We start from the raw sequence: 20,230 nt of genomic DNA, 5'->3' as shown, positions 1-20,230 counted from the left end.
GATGAGATTGCATAAGGGACACGTGCAGGCATTGTGCACATGTGATGCCACGTGAAAAACCTCAGTTGGCATGACTTTCTCATATTTGCATGAATTACAGTGATATGGAATGGATTACACAGGTATCAGTTGGGATCACCATTGTCTGTTCCTAAAAGTCAGTTTTAACTTCACATAACAGAGGTAGAATGTACACTATCATCTCTAAACTTCCTTTTCTGAGTAAGATCTTGGAAAAGGTTGTTCACACTCAGCTGATGGATTATCTAAACAACTCTCAAATGTTTGAAGTTTTTCAGTCCGGCTTTAGGCCGTTTCATAGCACAGAGACAGCTCTCATAAAGGTTATGAACGATATTCTGGTAGCGACAGACTGTGGTAAACATGTAGTGCTTATACTACTAGATATGACTGCTGCATTTGACACAGTAGATCATGACCTGCTGATCTCTCGATTACAGCATTGTGTGGGCATTTCTGGCTTGGCACTCCTGTGGATAAAATCATATCTCTCAAACAGGAGCTTCTGTGTTAAGTTGGGCTCGTTATCGTCCTCTGTCATGGGGTGTACCACAGGGATCTATTCTTGGGCCATTACTGTTTTCATTGTATCTCCTGCCACTGGGTGCGATCTTTCGTAAACACAATGTTTCATTTCATCTATATGCTGATGATTGCCAGCACTATTGTCCTTTCAGTCATTCTGATAGCTCCCCAATTAGACTCCTGCTTGATTGCCTTAGTGATGTTAAGTCATGGATGGCTCAAAACTTTTTAAATTTTAATGAACGTAAAACGGAAGCAATTCTGTTTGGCCCGAATCGTTCCTCTGATATCCCTGATGTTGACCTTGCTGCTCTGACCCCTCACCTGAAGAGCTCGATTACCAATCTTGGGTTAAAAATCGACTCTGCGCTTACCTTTGATGGCCACGTGAATGGGGTGGTGAAATCGTCATTCTATCACCTCAGGCGTCTGTCGAAGGTTAAACCTTTTCTTTCAAGGCGTGACTTGGAGACTGTTATCCATGCTTTTATAACCTCACGCTTGGATTATTGTAACTCCCTTTTAATAGGGGTTGGACTGGGCACTCTGACACGCCTGCAATTAGTACAGAATGCTGCGGCATGGTTTTTATCTGGTAAAAGGAAATTTGAGCACATTACTCCGGTCCTGGCCTCCCTGCACTGGCTTCCAATTGAATTTAGGATTCATTTTAAAGTTCTTTTATTGGTTTTTAAATCTTTAAATGGTCTGGCACCTGCATATATGTCTGATTTGCTAAAGCCCTATGTCCCCACTCGTTCACTCCGGTCAGCTGAGCAGCTGTTGCTCTCAGTCCCCAAATCACGGTTGAAACTGAGAGGAGACCGAGCGTTCTCTATTGTGGCTCCTAAGCTTTGGAATAATCTTCCTCTTCACATTAGGCAATCGACATCAGTGATGGTTTTTAAATCCAGATTCAAAACGCATTTTTATTTACTGGCTTTTGACTCAGTGGTTGACTGACTTGTATTTACTTATATTTTATTGTTTTCGCTATGTTTATTATTTTATCGTATTTATTATTCTTATGGTATCTATTATGTTTCTATTGTTCAGCACTTTGGTCAGCCTTGTGTGTTTTTAAAGTGCTATATAAATAAACGATGATGATGGTGATGATGATCTTTATATATTCCTAAAACATAGCCTGGTAGCCGATTAAAAGAATTTGTTGATATATGTAGCTGTTTATTTAACTGGAAACTCTAACAAAAGATTTAAAATCTAGCATTACTTCTATACCTTTTGTATGAACAAAATCAGATTAATTACAACATTTCACAATCATAAATGTACTCATTTAATAGTTTTTCTTTTTTCCTTCTTTTTATTAGTATGGATGTTGTTGTGATATCTATAGAAAATTTTAAAAGAAATGCAATCAGTTTAATTAAATGTATTTTTGACATTTTTACCCTATTTCATCTGTTTGTTAGCGAATCGTCATGGTCCTGAATCTCATAACTCAGTGTTTTGTGTTTATTAATATTATCTTATGTTCTTGTTTATTCAGGTTATGTATTTTGTTAAGATGTGCTAGTTGTTAGGTTTTGGTTCTGTACTCCCTCTGTTCCAGTTCAGTCGGGTCTCTGTGTAAAGCCCGTGTCTCTGAGTCTGTTTCTTTGCATGTGTGTTAAGTTTCCTGTTTTACTTTGAAGGTCTTTGTCTTATTTCAGTGTATTCAGTTTTGCGTGCTCCACGTCTCGTCTGTGTGATCAGTGTCAGCCGTGTCTCCCAGCTGTTTCCTCTTGGTCCATTTCACCTTCTGTATTTGCATCTTCCCCTGCTCGTCGTTGCGTCGTCCTTCATTCTACACTGCGTGTTACGTCTGCCAGCTTGCCTGCCTGTTTAGTTTATTTGTATTCTCAGTTTAGCTAGTTTTCTGTTTTGTTTTCTGCAATCCAGCAATAAAGCCAAGTGTTTTTGAGTTACTTTTGCCTCTGTGAGTCCTGCTCTTGGGTCCACCATTCCTGCCTGCCTTCACAAAACTGTGACACAAATGAACTCAACAGTCCTAAGTGAGGGGCCAGACACACCCAAGTAAGCAACCTCAATCGGAGCAGGGATACTGTGGCCCCACCTTGGACCAAGGCCTGGGGAGGGGTTTATTTCAAATGCCTAGTGGTCAGCCCTTTGCCCATGGGACCACAGCAGAGTACATTAGAGTTACATTAAGAGTAACAGACATTGATATGAATTTCAGCTGATGGTGCTTAGATTCATTCACTAAATTCTACCATTATACTAACTTTAAATCGTTAAGTATAAAGACAGTATCATCAGTACATGGTCAATGTATTATATTGTTGAATTCAGTTGTGCAGTAAACCTCAGATCAGCAGCAGCAGGTTAGCTGATCACAGCCTGTACACAAAGAAAACTGCTGGTGCAACAGCAAATGTTAGTGTGTTTTGGACATGAAGTCAAAGTATTTCTTTCTTCATACTCTCTTAAAAGCTTTAGTTAAATTGGAATATTTTAAGATATTACTAGTCATGGGCATCGTGCAATGAGTGTCTTTAAACAAAGAATTCAGGACTACAAACAGTGACTTGATAATTGGATTATGTGAAAGGACCAGTCTAAAAAAAGAGGTATATTTGAATAAAATACAGTTTAATAAACATCAACCACTAAAACACAAACCATAAAATAGATCACACCAGATAGAAATGGCGATAAAGCACTGAGATCATCTGAGGTAGCTTTCACAGCCTTCCACCCGGATGTCTCCTAACTTGAAGTTACATCAACATATTCCTGTTGGATTTTCATTCTCTTATTAGCTAGAGCTTAATTTAACAAAGAAATTCTTAGTTTTCTTAGTTTACAGTTTACAGGCATTTAGTGAAATATCGTAGTAAACTATTTCTGAAAAAACAAACAAAATTAGTGCTGTCAGCGTTGATCTCAATAAAATGACGTTAACGCCATAACCGCATTAACACAGCAAATCTCCGTTAGCGAGTTAACGCGGATCATCCCATGCATGGTGCTGCACGGCATCAGCGGTTAGTGCGGTTAGCTTGTTAACATGTTAGCGTTAGCACCGTGCAGCCCCACGCACGGGACGTTCTGTGTTAACTCGCTAACGGAGATTTGCCGCGTTAATGCGGTTATGGCGTTAACGTCATTTTATTGAAATTAACGCTGACAGCACTAAAAACTATAAAACAACTATCATTTCTTCACAGGTGAGCACTGCTTGGATGTAGACAACAGCAGAAGAAAACAAGACAAAGCTGGATGTTCAAGACATGAAAGAATCCTCACCTACCCAAACAGTAAGCTACATAAACTGTATCTCTTTCTGCTTGTGCCACTTTGAATTGACTACATCAGCGGAACAGCTCACATTGAGACAAAGTTAGAAAGGCAAGGCTGAGATGGTTTGAACATGCAAAAAGAAGGAATAGTGAATATATTGACAGAGGCTCTTTACATCTTTACAAGATGTGAAAAAATAGGATTTGGTTATGATAACCAAAGCTAATTTGCACATCACCTGTTTCTTCTTATTAGGGCTTAAAGTTTGCATTGTGAGGTGGGCTCTTTGAGGGAAAGAGTTCACCACGGGGGGTGACTCATGCTTGCAAAGAGACTTCAAGTTGTATAATTACCCTAAGAGTCTGGTTGTTCTGGGTGTACTCAGCCTCTTTGCCTACTTAGAGATGAGATACACTTCAGCCCATCCGTGACCATGAACTGGATGAGCCGTCAAGAAAATGGAAACAGTTAGAGTCAGAAAGGTTAAAACAGGGTATATTGCCCTTGCGGCAACTCATTAGCCAATGAGGTGAACAGACAGTCTTCCCATAAACTGCCAGGGAATATCACATGAATCCAAGATTTATTTCTTTGCAAATCAGTGTCGTGAGCCAATCACAGGTAAGCCCTTCCGCTCATAATGCTTCCTAATGTACTCAGTGATGGCGCTCTCTTGGTTAAGCTCTTTCCTGAACAAGATAATATAACACTTGGGAGCCAAGTGACTGAAGAGGATGCTGAAGCAGGAAGTAAGGATAGCTGCACCTTCTATTGCTGGTTTGTACTTCCCTGACATGGTGAGATAAAGTGGGAGGAAGATAATCCAGATAACCATAAACAGCATCGTACTGATAGTGATTAAAGAAGCATTTTTATACAAATCTGGCAGCTGTCTACCTTTGAATGCAAAAAAGAAACAAGTAAGGCCCAAGCAGCCATTGTAGACTAACATGGCTGAAAAGTACTCAAAGGACGTCATCTCACACTGGTACAGGGTAGTTTTGCGCATTGGGATCTCTTGAGGAATGGGTGGGTTGAAGATCAGCCATGACACTGACACGGCCACCTGGATCCCAGAGACAACAGTCACCAGCACCAGTGGTTGATTTAGCTTCTTTATCCAGGGCCCAATCGTCAGATCAAAGTTGAAGCCCAACAAGATTTGAAACAAGTTGGCCAGAATGCAAGAGATGCAGAGGGTAAAGACTATACCAAAGAGCGGCAAACCTACGCAGTTTAAGTTCTGAGTAGGTTTGCCAATGAAAGTGAACGTAAGGCAGAAGCCGGCCAGCAGGGATAGAAGCTCAAGGAAACACATATAACCTCCGACTGCCTTCACAGCGGGAGTTCCAAGATTGATTGCAAACAGGACAGCAAAGACAACAGTAACAATGATCCCAGTGGCTGCCAGAGAACAGAGGATGACCGAGAAAGGATTGGACCACGGGAGAAACTCAACTCTTTTGTTCAAGCACCGATCCAACTTGTCAGACGAATATTGCATTTGCCAGCAGGGTTTACAGTCTGAACCTGCACAGAGAAACAAAAATAATGTTTAAAAGCATGAAGAAAGAGAAAAAATGTTCTTATTCAACATGCAAAAGCCTAAATGTAGACAACTTGGTTTTAAATATGGAAGTTTAACTGTAATATCTGATTACAGAGCAGAAGTGTGAGAGTAATATTTGAAAATATTTGCAAATTAATGTAAAAACTGATATAGGATATTTATGGAAATGAGGTCACGTTTATAACAAATATACATAATCTAAAGAGGATGGACTTGCTTTAATAATGGATTGCATTTATATAGCACTTTTCGAGACCCTCAAAGTGCTTTACAATTCCACTATTCATTCACTCTCACATTCACACACTGGTGGAGGCAAGCTACAGTTGTAGCCACAGCTGCCCTGGGGCAGACTGACAGAAGCGAGGCTGCCATATCGCGCCATCGGCCCCTCTGGCCATCACCAGTAGGCAGTAGGTGAAGTGTCTTGCCCAAGGTCACAAGAACCGAGACTGTCTGAGCCGGGGCTCGAACCGGCAACCTTCCGATTACAAGATGAACTGCCAACTCTTGAGCCACGATCTCTTTAATTAAAACAGTATAGTACTTTATGGTAATAATCAACTTTATAATTGTTATTTGATTTTTTTTAAAGAGCAATAACAATGTTTACATGCAAATCTGTTTTCTTAGAAGTACCTTTATCTTTGTTTTAGTTTCTGTGTCTTGTGTTTGAACTGGTTTATGAGGCAAAACTGAATTTCAAAGGTTTAATGCTATGTTAATAAAACCAGTGTCCACATGGTAATAAACTACTGAAAAGTCAGTAGACATTATTACTTTACTGTGAGAATGATGTTATGTAATTCTTGCAAATAAGTATCATAACTTTGCAGTGATGTGACCAATGTTCCCTCTAAGCTGCGCACGTGCGCAATTGCGCACTGCTGGCACGGTCTCTGCGCACAGAAAATCTGTGTTGCGCACAAAACAAAAAATCTAATCTGAATTGAAATTAAAATTAATACTTAAACAATTCTGTTTTGCAGTGTTAGTCAGTGACTGGCTGCTCCTGTATGGGATTAGAACGATGCCACCTTATCCCATAGTCCAGCCAATAATGCGATTCACATTCGCACATACGCAGCTAATCAACGTGGTCGACAGGCTATGACAGCGTCCTTATGTACCGACACCGGTGTTTTAGCTCGCAAAGCGGCGTGGCTGATGTGGAGTGAAGCCACGTTAATGACAACGTGTACAACCATTGGAGATGTGAGCAGGACAGACGGAACAATTGACGGAAAAAGTGTGGACTTTATACTAGTTTTTAAATTGTGTTGATAGGCCACGTAAAACTAGAGTTGTGATAAAAAAATATGCAATGTTTGGTTTTCTTCCTGAATACTGTCGTTGTTTATATTTACTGCGGGAAGAAACGGTAAAAACGGCGTTTTATAAGAAAAAAAGGCTCGAAAGCATTCTCTGCTTGTGAGCAAAAACAAACCCCCACCCCTCTCTCCCTTTCCTATTCGTCCAAAAAAAGTACCATGTCGACCAATCAAAAAATGATATGGCAACATGACATCTAGTTGTTAAGGCACGGGAGGAAGTTTTAGGAGTGACGGCGGTGTTTTGAGACGTGAGAGATTTGAGACGTTTAGCGCAAATCTTGTGTAGTTAGTGTGTAGTGTAGTCAATAGTTTTCTTGTGTGTGTCAGAACAATGAGGCGACTACTGAATGTTACAGGTGTTACTGGAGTGATACATCTCCTGTTGTCAGGCCTGCAGGTATCAGGCTGTTGTTCTCCTTTATCTCATAGTGGACAGAAATTATTTTTGGAGTGGCACAAATGATTTGTGTGACATCAAATTTGATGCAGAACAGCTAATTGTTCTGTAAATAGTTTGAAATGTTTATTTAAAAACGTCTTGGCTGCATTTAAAAAAATAAATAACTGCAAAAAACTTTGTTGTTTGCCAAACTGAGTTACTTTTTTGAGGAGTAACTATATAATTAATTGCCCAGCATTGGTCATTATATACTGTATTTTGCAGACAGAGAGTTACAGGACTCTCTCCCAGACCACAGACTCATACTCATAATACAAGTCAGAGCTTAATAAAAAAAAAAGAAAGAAAGAAAGTTGTGTTTTCGAAATTGGAGTTCAAGTTATTTTTACTTCCAATAGTGTTAACATGCTACACAGGCCAATGGTTAGATTCTTTTTACATTTTCATTGTAAGTGGGCTAAAGCAGTTTAAAAGTAGTCTAACAGAAATGTAAATGCTGTAATTTGATTATTTTAATAAACCATGTAACTTGGATGGATTAGATGCTGGTGTGACCACAGTGCACACGTCTGATGTCGCTCACAGTGGTGCAAGGGATCGCTCACAGAGTTTGTGTGTTCGCTCAGACACATGAAAAATTAGAGGGAACATTGGATGTGACTATATAGGATTATTAAGCACAGCATAATTTAGATAATCATCATCATACCTTTTCCAGGGGAAAACTCTCCAATCACACATGCAACACAACGTTGACAACACTTACCCTCTGATTGAAACTCGTATCCTGCTCCACAGATTTTTGAGCAGCTGTAAGCGGACACCTTAAAAGGAAACAATTGCATTACTACATGATATAAATTATGTTGGGAAATAAATTAATGTTAGTTGTCCTCTCACCATGATTTTATTTTTTCCATCTGGACTGTATTTTCCAATAGTTTCTATTTTTGCACCCTGTTTGAATTCAGACTTGTTCCAGTATACGATATCATATCCCACCCTAGGATCTCCATCACTATTGAAGGATACGTGTGTGGTGCTCACATTAAAGTTGACTCTTTGGATTTCTGAGAGAAGCTGTAGAGATAAAACATTGTAAATCAACCAAACTTTTCTACAAACTAAAATATAAAGTTTGGAACAGTTTCTTGTTTTACTGTTCGTAGGAAAAGGCTCTGCAACAATTAATAGTTACTAACAAGAAATATTGGTAACTTGTGGCAAGAAGTTAAGTTCCCAAAATCTCAGGACATTAAAAAATGATCAGCAGCGAGTTTCAAACCATTTAAATCCATGAATGTGATGATAAATTTAAGGGTGCTCTTTGAAAAATATATTGCATAAGTTTCTATGCAGGGATATGCTTGTGTAGTTCTCTTCCTGGTTTTGCGTATGTGATAGGGAGAGTGGGGGTGGGGCTCAGGAGGCAACACACCTGTTAGCAGTTGGTTAATTGCACTTTATAGAGGTTTGCTGCTAAACTTCTCACTCTCTTCTCCCCAACAAGCGGGAGACTGATTTTATTTATCCTTATTTCTTGCAGATACCAGATACTCTTGAAAATCATGCAAATTTATTATATAATCCTTTTTAGGGACAAATGTATACAAATGATTTGTCAAAGAGAAACAATTGATAATCAACAAGCTATCTTTACTGTACCTCTGAGGTTGTGAATTTGGGGCTATGTTCACACTGGTGGCGGCCACACTTCAGCAAGCGTCTGAGCCCCTCACCAATGACTTGAACAGCTAAATAGATCCTATAAGATTCATCCTGGTCGATGTAAGAAGCCAAGAAACTCGGTTTCAGACATTGTCTTTCTTCTTCAGACTGATTTGAACAAAGTGGATTCTGCGTCAGGTAATCTTCGAGAAGGGCGTTTTCAGTTCCATTAAACATCGACATGACATGGTCTTTAAAGCCAGGCACCTCTTTCTGCTTAAATATGAACCCAAAAACTTCTCCTGCCAGCTCGATGCCTGGCATTGCAGAGATCTTTGGAGAGCTGGACCATGCATCACTTGCAATCCACGTTCTGTTAACTTTGTGTTTAATAGCTGCTTCCAGGATGATTTCTGCATTAGTGTCCTTTGTGAAGAGGATGATGGCCTCAGCAGAGGAGTTTTTTATTTTTTCCAGTAGTTTAATCAGCTCAGTTTGGGTCTGAGAGTTGTTTGTCATAAAATCAGCTGACAAGATTTGAACAAATTCAACACAGATGTTTGTGTCTTGGCTGAAGGTGTCTTCAAGGCTATCACTACCAAACAATCCATACTCATCATCACTTCCCACAATAATCACTGATTGCCAAAGAAATGTCTTCACCAGCTCAACAATAGCTCTTGTCTGATATTTATCGCTCGGCACTGTTCGCAGAAAAGTGGGAAACTTGAACCTGTTGCTGAGAAACTTACTAGTTGATGCATAACTAATCTGTTAAACAGACATAAAGATATATTACAATACATCAGTTTCAACAGATATACAATCTAAAGATTTAGTTGCTAAAATCATTATATTTCTACTGGTCCATATTATTATTATTATTAACATCTCTTTGTGTTTCTAACTGAGCTTTGTAGGACAGTATCAAATGAATAGAAAACAAACCTGGGCAACTGATGACAGAGCAACAATTCGTGCTACAGCTATCGATACTTCCGAGTACCTTTCTCCAATCACCACCTTCATTTGGGGCTCTGATGGTAATAAACAGCTTTGTGGGTCTGACTGATTCTTCAGCAGCTCAAGAGTTGCTCTCACAGCGAGACTGACATCTCCACAGGTGTCATAGATGTCGTATCCTATGGTGATGTTAGGTAGCTTGATTTTTCTGATGGCGTATATCATTACCTGACTGCGGAGGAACATTTGTACGTCATAGCTGCAAAAATGGACAGAAGAGAGATTAAATTCACGAATCATTTATTTCACACTAATGAGCTGATGAACTGAAGCAGTACTTACTCACTACAGGAGAGAGGTCCAGAAGTGTTAGTCCTATTGGTTTTTAAGTGAATGGGGAAAAGTCCTCCAATGATGATATCTCCATGATAGTAGGCATGCAGGAGACTATTTTCTCCAGAAGAGGAGTGAAATACACTCATGACAAATAACCACTTAAAAAACATTGTGGATCCATGCAGGTACAAGATGTGCATTTGTCTATCAGATGTTCTTTCTTCTGTTCTGGTCAGTAGCTGTCATGAACCTTCTCTTGTGAATCATTTGCATTGTCAGAGGTTTTCGAGCTCAATGCAAAACAGTCCCTCGAGCTTAAATATTTTAAACACGAAAACAAAAGGGTGATTTAAATCGCTCACCGACTAGGTCACCAGTATCTATTCATATTATTGGAAATGACTCAGCATATTGTGACTGACATCATTAAAAGGATCGGTGGATTGTATTTTAATTCCCATTTTAAAATATAAGCATTTTGCTCTTATGTCACTGTACTGTCAATACAAAATACAGTCAGCCCCAGATTGCAGCAAGTGTCCATCTCAGACATGATGAGTCAGGCACAGGGTCACCTTAATTTCTCCAGATGTTGGATGTCTCATGACATTTGAGAACATTAGGTTAATGCAATAACTGTCTTGCCTTGTTCATGAAATGTACCATATTTTGAATATAACTGCATGTCCGTGTATGCGTACATACATTATATGTGTGTATAGATACATATTTCTACATATGCCCACACTGTATCATTTATAATTTACTTGTAAGGCACCATTGTAAATTACTCTGTGGGCTATAAATTGGTCACCTCATTAAACAAAAGTATCTATGTGTATTAATAAGCTGCTATGTGACAATTTAAAGGAAAAGGTAAACTGATATTCTGCAGAGTGAGGGGTTCTTTTGTCTTTAGTTATTCGGTCTTTTGCTTGCATGGTTTGGATCCACTTCTCCTCCAAATAGAAAGAACAAGCGCTTGACGGAGGGAAGGAAAAACTCCCTTCTAATAGGAACAAACTCTAGCAGAACCAGGCAGAACCACCCTTGCCCCACCGGTAAAGCCAGCTATCTGCTGTGTTTGGGGTGAAGAGGATAGGGCAAAGGATGCTCAAAAGAGAGCCAGAGATTAATACTAACTATTGATTAAATTCAAACTGGCTTATAAACACAAATTGAGCAGAAAGAGGTGAGTGAAGCGAAAATTATCAGTACATCATGGGAAGCCATCAGCAGCCTAGGCCTTTTGCAGCATAACTAAGCAAGGGTTCAGAGTAACCTGATCCAACCCTAACTGTATCGGAAAGCTTTATGAAAAAGTTTTAAGCTTAATCTTAAAATGGGGTCCAAAATAGGAGCTGGTTGAACAGAAGAGGGGCATGAAAGCTGAAGGCTCTGACGGATTTTAAATAAGATTCTGCATTTAACAGGGAGTCAACAAGGGGAGCCAGTATGGGAGAAATATGCTCTCTCTTGCTTGTACCTCTTTGTACTCTTGCTCCTTTTTCGTTTTCAAGGATCCCAATATCAATGAATTACGGTATGAATGAATTACAGTGCTCCAGCATAGAAGTAATAGAAGCATGAACTAGTTTGTCAGCATGACTGTGAGACAGGATGTTTCTAATTTAAGATATTGTGCAAATGCAAGAAATAAGTCCTGCATGTTTCTTTAAAATGTTCGCACTGAGAAACATATCCTGGTCAAAAATGACTCGGAGATTTCTCACACTGTTACTGCAGGCCAAGATAGTGCAGTCCAGAGTAAAAATCACAAGTTTCTAGGATTTTTAAAGCCTATAGAAACAGTATAAATACCTTAGAGGTCATCCAGATCTTGTTGTTTTTAAACTATTCCTGCTGTTTAATTGGTGTGTGTCATCTGGCTTCATGGATGGATAAAGCAGAAGCACGGAACCATGTGGAATTCCACAATTAACCTTACGAAAAAGAATGTCATTGCCAGCAGTATCGAATGCATAGAGACGAGTCCACTGTCAGAGGCCAAAAGAAGATAAAAGATAACCTTCACTAAAATGTTTTTGTTTATGCCAAATAAGGGGATATTATTTAGAAAAATGGTGTCTGGTGTCCCAGAGAGTCAGAAAATCAATGACAAAAATCACTAAAGCTTTTCTTTTAATCTTTAACAGGACACTCTTGGTGTTATTCCCTTTAAAATGTCACTATTCCATGTACAGTGGTCCCTCGTTTATCGCGGGAGTTACGTTCTAAAAATAACCCACGATAGGTGAAGTCTGCCAAGTAGCCAACTTTATTTTTTAAAATTATTATATGTGGTGGAGTCTACACTGCAACCCATGAGAGGGCAGTATGCTTCATATAACTACATTCAATGAGAATTAAGTGATTTAAAGTACAATCCTTTTTATTTGGCTTAAACAATCACTAGAAATGTTGTCATTCCCTTTAGCTTGAGTGCTGTTTAGATGATATTGCCGACTGTTTTTGTGCCATTAAATCTTGAAAAAGGCACCTGAGCAAGTCACTGAGAAGCATAAAGATTAAACTATCAAACTCAAATGTAATTACTTTTAAGTCAAAAGAAGTCAGAATTATATACCACTTGACACAAATAGCCAAATTGTATTGGGAAAAAGATCAAAAGTTAGCGCTGCATGTATTCCAAACAGGTGCTCATCAGTAGAATGAAACAAATCAATAAAAGCAGAAAGATTACTGAGGCACTCTGCTGGTTAGAATTTAAAAAGATACTTAGATACTGACAGCTACCTGACAGGAGGGGCGCGACATCCATCCACCTGCTGTGCACGCTGTAGATGCGGCGCAATAATAATTGTTTCTCACTTTCTACATAATAAATAATAAATTGAAAGTGACAGTAGAATTTCGTTCTCCATCTCTTATTTATTAAACATCAACCACCAAAACACAAAGCATAAATGGGATAACACCAGCTAGAACTGATGATAAAGCCCTGAGTGGTTTATCTCGGGGTGTCACACTCCCCCTCTTAAAACCGAAACCTAGAAAGAGCCAAACTGAAAAAACTAATATCCAAGTCAAATATAAAACACCTGTATAACACATTCCCCATAAACTAATGCTACGACAAAAATTCATCTATACTTATACACAGGCTAATTTATTTTACCAGCTATGATGTCTCCATAGGAAACTTTAAGTTTCCTAACTTAAAGTTGTATCAACATATTTCTGTTGGATTCATAAATTGTAATTTAGCTATAGTCTATATGTTTTGTATAAGTTCATTTTCCCATCCTAAAATGAACAACTTTGTAGATGATTAAAACATTTCTATAGTTGTTTTTGTTTATGATAGTTTCTTTTCTGCTTTATTGGTCACCTGTTTCATTTTGTTAAGGTTTAAAGTTTACATTAGGCCTCTTTGATTTCAAGATGGCTCCTAATAAAGGGAAGTTCTTGTGCCTGATTGTCAAAAGGGCCACCCGGGGTGCCTCATGGTCACAGAAAGAATTCCAACTGTATATGAGTCTAAGGGAAAATAGCCCATGGCTTCCTGGATCTAAGGCCACAGTAAACACTCTCCTGATGACTGTATGTGATAATATTACAACTGGAAATTCCTTTGGCCAGGGTGAACCCGGCCACTTGCTCACTGAGAGATGGGATAGCCTCAGCACTCCCCTGTACGCCCATTACTCTGAATTGACTGTGACTGTGTAAATGGTTAGAGTCAGAAAGGTCTTCAATATCAAGGGCCTTACCATAAACTGCCAGGGAACATCACATGACTGCAAGATTTATTTCTTTGCAAATCAGTGTTGTGTGCCAATCACAGGTAAACTCTTCCGCTCATAATGCTTCCTAATGTACTCAGTGATGGCGCTCTCTTGGTTAAGCTCTTTCCTGAAAAAGATAATATAACACTTGGGAGCCAAGTGACTGAAGAGGATGCTGAAGCAGGAAGTAAGGATTGCTGCACCTTCTATTGCTGGTTTGTACTTCCCTGACATGGTGAGATAAAGTGGGAGGAAGATAATCCAGATAACCATGAACAGCATCGTACTGATAGTGATTAAAGAAGCATTTTTATAAAAATCTGGCAGCTGTCTACCTTTGAATGCAAAAAAGAAACAAGTTAGGCCCAAGCAACCATTGTAGACTAACATGGCTGAAAAGTACTCAAAGGACGTCATCTCACACTGGTGCAGGATAGTTGTGCCCCCTTGCGTCTCTTGAGGAATGGGTGGGTTGAAGATCAGCCATGACACTGACACGGCCACCTGGATCCCAGAGACAACAGTCATGAGCACCAGTGGTTGATTTAGCTTCTTTATCCAGGGCCCAATCGTCAGATCAAAGTTGAAGCCCAACAAGATTTGAAACAAGTTGGCCAGAATGCAAGAGATGCAGAGGGTAAAGACTATACCAAAGAGCGGCAAACCTACACAGTTTAAGTTCTGAGTAGGTTTGCCAATGAAAGTGAACGTAAGACAGAAGCCGGCCAGCAGGGATAGAAGCTCAAGGAAACACATATAACCTCCGACTGCCTTCACAGCGGGAGTTCCAAGGTTGATTACAAACAGAACAGCAAACACAACAGTAACAATGATCCCAGTGGCTGCCAGAGAACAGAGGATGATCGAGAAAGGATCGGACCACGGGAGAAAGTCATCTGTTTTGTTCAAACACTGATCCAACTTTTCAGATGAATATTGCCTTTCACTGCAGGGTTTACAGTCTGAACCTGCACAGAGAAAAAAAATGTTTAAAAGCATGAAGAAAGAGAAAAAATGTTCTTATTCAACATGCAAAATAGTGATGGGATTTCCGGCTCTTTTTAGAGAACCGGCTCTTTCAGCTCAGCTCACTAAAAAGAGCCGACTCTTTCAGCTCCGAACCGGCTCTTCAGGTTGTTTTGTTGCTTTAATTAATTTATTATTAACAATAATATAAAATTATGCACAAAAGGAATTACTAATGTAAAAAAAAGTGGTTTTATTTATATATGTTTATATATAAATATATGTGGTGGACCCTGGAGACAAAGCACGTACAGATGCGCCTAGCATCCTGGAGCACTTCTGTTGTCTTTTGTACGTGTTTTGGAGTTTTTACGTGTTTTGACGTTTGTACGTGCTTTGTCTCTAAGGGTCACCGTAAATATACTTTTATTTATTCACTCCACATAAAATGTAATAAATAAATCATATAATACAAAAACCAACTATTCACATTTCAACTTTTAACTATTTAAAATTTCAGCTTTTTCCTTTTAAACAAATTTAAAGTGAAACAACACAAAACACCGCAAACTACAACACAATTAAATATAAATTAAAATATGAAAACAAAAAGAAGATGCATATTCTCTGTCATATAGGCCTGCATGAATAAACTTTCTGAATCCTTTATCATCTGCAACTGAAAATAGTTGTGGATGATTACTATACCTCTTTCTAATGTGACGTTGTTGTCCCTGGCTCTCTTTCTCTGCCTCTCCCTCCTGCTCTGTTCCTGTGCTAATGCGAGTGTAACTACCGCTACTCCCCCCTCTTCCCAGAGCAAAGCACAAGGCTCGCATGCGGAATAACGCGGAAAAAGTGCGTGAGAGAGAGAGAGTGAGAGAAAGAAAGAAAAAAAACCCACGGCTCACGATAAGGAGCCGGCTCACGTTGTTCACGTCAAAGATCCGGCTCTAAGAGCCATTTCGTTGGCGACCGACACATCACTAATGCAAAAGCCTAAATGTAGACAACTTGGTTTTAAACATGGAAGTACAAAACTGTAATATCTAATATGAGAGCAGAAGTGTGAGAGTAACTTTTGAAAATATTTGCAAATGAATGCAAAAACTGGTGCTGGATATGAGGTCACATTTACAAATATACATGCTCTAAAACGGGGATTGGCTTAATAATCTGTACTTGATTGTTTTTAATTAGAAAAACAAAAATGAGTAAACATTTATATTTCACTGATGTCTTTGAAGGTTCTCAGTCATCCAGGTCAGGAGATCTGATAACGTTGATTTAAGTGAGTTGAGTCGAAATTACATAGTTTTGTGAGGAAATTAGTTTTCATAATTTTTTAACAGAGATTTTTGGTGAAAAAAATGATCTAAATTCTTTAAGTCAGTTTAAACGTACACTCATTGTGCAAAAAAATCTCTCAGAACTCTCCTTTAATCTTCCTCCAAACGGTAAGGAACTACTTAGTTACTTTGAGTCAGTAGATATTACATTCCCATGAGAGTCATATTATGAAATCAAACACTTACCGTTACCAGAGGAAAACTCTCCAATCACACATGCAACACAAACTCCACAACACTTCCTTTTGAATTGTAACTCATGTCCTGGTGCACATTTTTTATAGCAGCTGTAAACCGACACCTTTGAAGGAAACAATGGGATCATTACATAATATTCATAAATTATTTTAGGAAATAAATTAATGTTAGTTGTCCTCTCACCGTGTCATTTATCAGGTCTTTGAAAAGATATAATGGGACGTTAATTTTTCCATCTGGACTGTATTCTCCAATAGTTTCTATTTTTGCACCCTGTTCGAATTCAGACTTGTTCCAGTATACGATATTATATCCCATCCTAGGATCTCCATCACTATTGAAGGATACGTGTGTGGTGCTCACATTAAAGTTGACTCTTTGGATTTCTGAGAGAAGCTGCGGAGATGAAACATCATAAATTGTTGTTGCTGTTATTGTCTGTATTATGTTGATGTCATGTTGTCTGTATTTTTCTGTTGGCTTGTCTTTTAGGTTCATAAATCAACAAACTGGTTTTAAAAAATATTACATTTAAAACAATATCTTGTTTGATCGTTAGAAAGGAAAGCTGGCACATCTTATGATGGGGAAAAAAAACTTTCTGGAATTTAGAAGATAATATTGGGACACTAAAATAAAAGCTAATCACAGTGATTTTCAAATAATCTAAAGCCTTAAAATATAATAAAATATTATTTTTGGAAAAAATATATTTAATATGTTATAGTATATATGCTCGCATATTTCCCTTCCTGGTTTTGTGCATGTGATAGGGAGAATGGGGGAGGTGAGTCCAAGAAGGCAACACAGAAAGACAAACAATTGATAATCAACAAGCTATCTTTACTGTACCTCTGAGGCTGTGAATTTGGGGCTATGTTCACACTGGTGGTTTTCACACTTCAGCAAGCGTCTGAGCCCCTCACCAATGACTTGAACAGCTAAATAGATCCTATAAGATTCATCCGGGTCGATGTAAGAAGCCAAGAAACTCGGTTTCAGACATTGTCTTTCTTCTTCAGACTGATTTGAACAAAGTGGATTCTGCGTTAGGTAATCTTCGAGAAGGGCGTTTTCAGTTCCATTAAACATCAACATGACATAGTCTTTAAAGCCAGGCACCTCTTTCTGCTTAAATATGAACCCAAAAACTTCTCCTGCCAGCTCGATGCCTGGCATTGCAGAGATCTTTGGAGAGCTGGACCATGCATCACTTGCAATCCACATTCTGTTAACTTTGTGTTTAATAGCTGCTTCCAGGATGATTTCTGCATTAGTGTCCTTTGTGAAGAGGATGATGGCCTCAGCAGAGGAGTTTTTTATTTTTTCCAGTAGTTTATTCAGCTCAGTTTGGGTCTGAGAGTTGTTTGTCATAAAATCAGCTGACAAGATTTGAACAAATTCAACACAGATGTTTGTGTCTTGGCTGAAGGTGTCTTCAAGGCTATCACTGCCAAACAATCCATACTCATCATCACTTCCCACAATAATCACTGATTGCCAAAGAAATGTCTTCACCAGCTCAACAATAGCTCTTGTCTGATATTTATCGCTCGGCACTGTTCGCAGAAAAGTGGGAAACTTGAACCTGTCACTGAGAAACTCACTTGTTGATGCATAACTAATCTGTTTAACAGACATAAAGATACATTAAAACACATCCGTTTCAACAGATATACAATCTAAAGATTTAGTTGCCAAAATCATTATATTTCTACTGGTCCTTATTATTATTAATGTCTCTGTGTTTCTAACTGAGCTTTGTAGGACAGTATCAAATGAATAGGAAACAAACCTGGGTAACTGATGACAGAGCAACAATTCGTGCTACAGCTATCGATACTTCCGAGTACCTTTCTCCAATCACCACCTTCATTTGGGGCTCTGATGGTAATAAACAGCTTTGTGGGTCTGACTGATTCTTCAGCAGCTCAAGAGTCGCTCTCACAGCGAGACTGACATCGCCACAGGTGTCATAGATGTCGTATCCTATGGTGATGTTAGGTAGCTTGATTTCTTTGATGGCGTATATCATCACTTGACTGCGGAGGAACATTTGTACGTCATAGCTGCAAAAATGGACAGAAGAGAGATTAAATTCACGAATCATTTATTTCACACCAATGAGCTGATGAACTGAAGCAGTACTTACTCACTACAGGAGAGAGGTCCAGAAGTGTTAGTCCTATTGGTTTTTAAGTGAATGGGGAAAAGTCCTCCAATGATGATATCTCCATGATAGTAGGCATGCAGGAGACTATTTTCTCCAGAAGAGGAGTGAAATACACTCATGGAAATGTAAAATATAAAATATAACCCCATCAAAAACATTGTGGGTCGATGCAGGCACAAGATGTGCATTTGTCTATCAGCTCTTCTGTCTTGTTTTCTGATCAGTAGCTGTTATGAGTTTTCTCTCGTAAATCATTTGCATTTTCAGAGGTTTCCAAACTGGATGCAAAATTGTCCCTCTAATTTAATTTTTCAAACACGAAAGCAACAAGGTGATTTGAATCACTCACCGACTAGGTCACTGGTCACTCTCTGTTTTCTGGATTATTCGCTTGCTTATTATGCATCAGTCTACCGTTGTTTACAGTGCTGTCATCTGCTCATTTCTTTCGTTTTTTTTTCCAAAAATGGAATCCGAAAAGAAAGCCTCATTTCTGCTGTACAATACCGAAGAAATTTAAACTTTTTAAAATTCTGCCAATATGCAAAACCCTTGGCTGTGTCTATAATAAAACCTCTGTAACTTTGCTCTGCTTCACTGCAGCAGCATCAGGTAATGTTCATATGTTGATTCATGGTTTTTTTTATGTTTTTGTTCTCCTGCAGAATATTTTAAAGGGGGTTATCTGCTACAAAAAGTCAGGCCAGGAAAATCTCCTTCATGTTTTTCTGTGTTTTATCTTCAGTTACTTTGACACAAAGGCATCTGCTGTGATGTTTATATCTCTGATGAAGTCTAACAATTGTCAGTACTGATAAATGATCAGAATTATAATATTTCTGACTGTCTGTGGCAAAATTCCAATTGAATCAAATCAGGGATCGAGTCAATTCGAGACCTTGTGAATCGGAATCAAATCGATTATAGAAATCAGTGATGATGCCCAGCCCTAGTCACAATGAGTCAGCCACATCTGTATGCATCTATGTATGCTAGTATGCAGATATTTGGACAACATCTGGTTAATGCAATACTTGTCGTAACCAATGTCTAACCTGGTTTATGACTTCTAAAGCACATTCTGTCCATGAAACAGTGCAATATTATGATTGTAACACTTACATTGTATTATTTTTTATGTACTAGAAAGACATCTACATGGAATCTGTAAGCTGGTGCATGACAATTTAAAGGAAAACTTAACCCTGGTACTTTGCACAGTGAGGGGTTGTTGTTTCTCTGTGAGGGATCTTTTGTTTGCATGGTTTGCATCAAACTGTTCTCCAATCAAAAAGGTTTATGCAAAGGATGACACAGTATATCTGAGTGATCACTGTTATAGGATTGATGTGTTACACATTTCTTTCCACCATCACAAAAGCACTAAACTGGGGAATATCGCTCAGAAGAATGGTTTTCATTCCTCCGTTAGATTCTCAGTGATTCATAAAAATCTGTGCCAAGGCTCATTAAAGCTATTCTGGAGGATTGGCAGGAAACTTTTTTTCTTTTAAAATGTCACCTGTTGCAAGCAGTTCTTTTTCTGTGGAACTAATTTGTTTTTGTGTCTATAAATGTTGGAGATGCAAAATGTATTTGATTTGCATCGAAGATATTTTGAGAAGAGGTAAAAAACATATGCAGAGCTCAAATTCTAAGTAAGTAAGGTTTCATGTTTTTGTTTAGCTTTTTTTTTCTTTGCAATTGAAAG

At 38.6% G+C, this 20,230-nt stretch overlaps 2 protein-coding genes across 2 annotated transcripts; both read right to left on the bottom strand.

Annotated features, from left to right (window-relative positions):
- Positions 1-4,411: 4,411 nt before the first annotated feature.
- On the bottom strand, positions 4,412-10,230 carry LOC134644725 (G-protein coupled receptor family C group 6 member A-like). The gene is made up of 6 exons (XM_063497763.1): positions 10,091-10,230; positions 9,734-10,007; positions 8,783-9,556; positions 8,018-8,197; positions 7,884-7,941; positions 4,412-5,343 (listed from the first exon to the last, which is right to left on the bottom strand). Exons 1-6 carry the CDS (start codon positions 10,228-10,230, stop codon positions 4,412-4,414), a joined length of 2,358 nt encoding a protein of 785 aa, XP_063353833.1.
- Positions 10,231-13,869: 3,639 nt separating this feature from the next.
- LOC134644724 (G-protein coupled receptor family C group 6 member A-like) lies at positions 13,870-18,638 on the bottom strand. Its single transcript, XM_063497762.1, has 6 exons — positions 18,499-18,638; positions 18,142-18,415; positions 17,199-17,972; positions 16,530-16,742; positions 16,329-16,449; positions 13,870-14,795 (listed from the first exon to the last, which is right to left on the bottom strand). Exons 1-6 carry the CDS (start codon positions 18,636-18,638, stop codon positions 13,870-13,872), a joined length of 2,448 nt encoding a protein of 815 aa, XP_063353832.1.
- Positions 18,639-20,230: the final 1,592 nt, after the last annotated feature.

This window comes from Pelmatolapia mariae, linkage group LG16_19 (genome assembly GCF_036321145.2).
Source record: "Pelmatolapia mariae isolate MD_Pm_ZW linkage group LG16_19, Pm_UMD_F_2, whole genome shotgun sequence".
NCBI lineage: Eukaryota > Metazoa > Chordata > Actinopteri > Cichliformes > Cichlidae > Pelmatolapia > Pelmatolapia mariae.
This window is presented reverse-complemented; position numbering and strand designations above follow the sequence as displayed.

Excerpts from the sequence above, each read along its gene's own strand:
- LOC134644725 (XM_063497763.1), bottom strand. The coding sequence starts at position 10,230 with ATGAGTGTATTTCACTCCTCTTCTGGAGAAAATAGTCTCCTGCATGCC. Across the intron at positions 10,008-10,090 it reads GGACCTCTCTCCTGTAGTGA|CTATGACGTACAAATGTTCC; the intron begins GTAAGTACTGCT and ends CCATTTTTGCAG. Across the intron at positions 7,942-8,017 it reads ATGGAAAAAATAAAATCATG|GTGTCCGCTTACAGCTGCTC; the intron begins GTGAGAGGACAA and ends TTTCCTTTTAAG.
- LOC134644724 (XM_063497762.1), bottom strand. The coding sequence starts at position 18,638 with ATGAGTGTATTTCACTCCTCTTCTGGAGAAAATAGTCTCCTGCATGCC. Across the intron at positions 18,416-18,498 it reads GGACCTCTCTCCTGTAGTGA|CTATGACGTACAAATGTTCC; the intron begins GTAAGTACTGCT and ends CCATTTTTGCAG. Across the intron at positions 16,743-17,198 it reads CCAAATTCACAGCCTCAGAG|CTTCTCTCAGAAATCCAAAG; the intron begins GTACAGTAAAGA and ends TCATCTCCGCAG.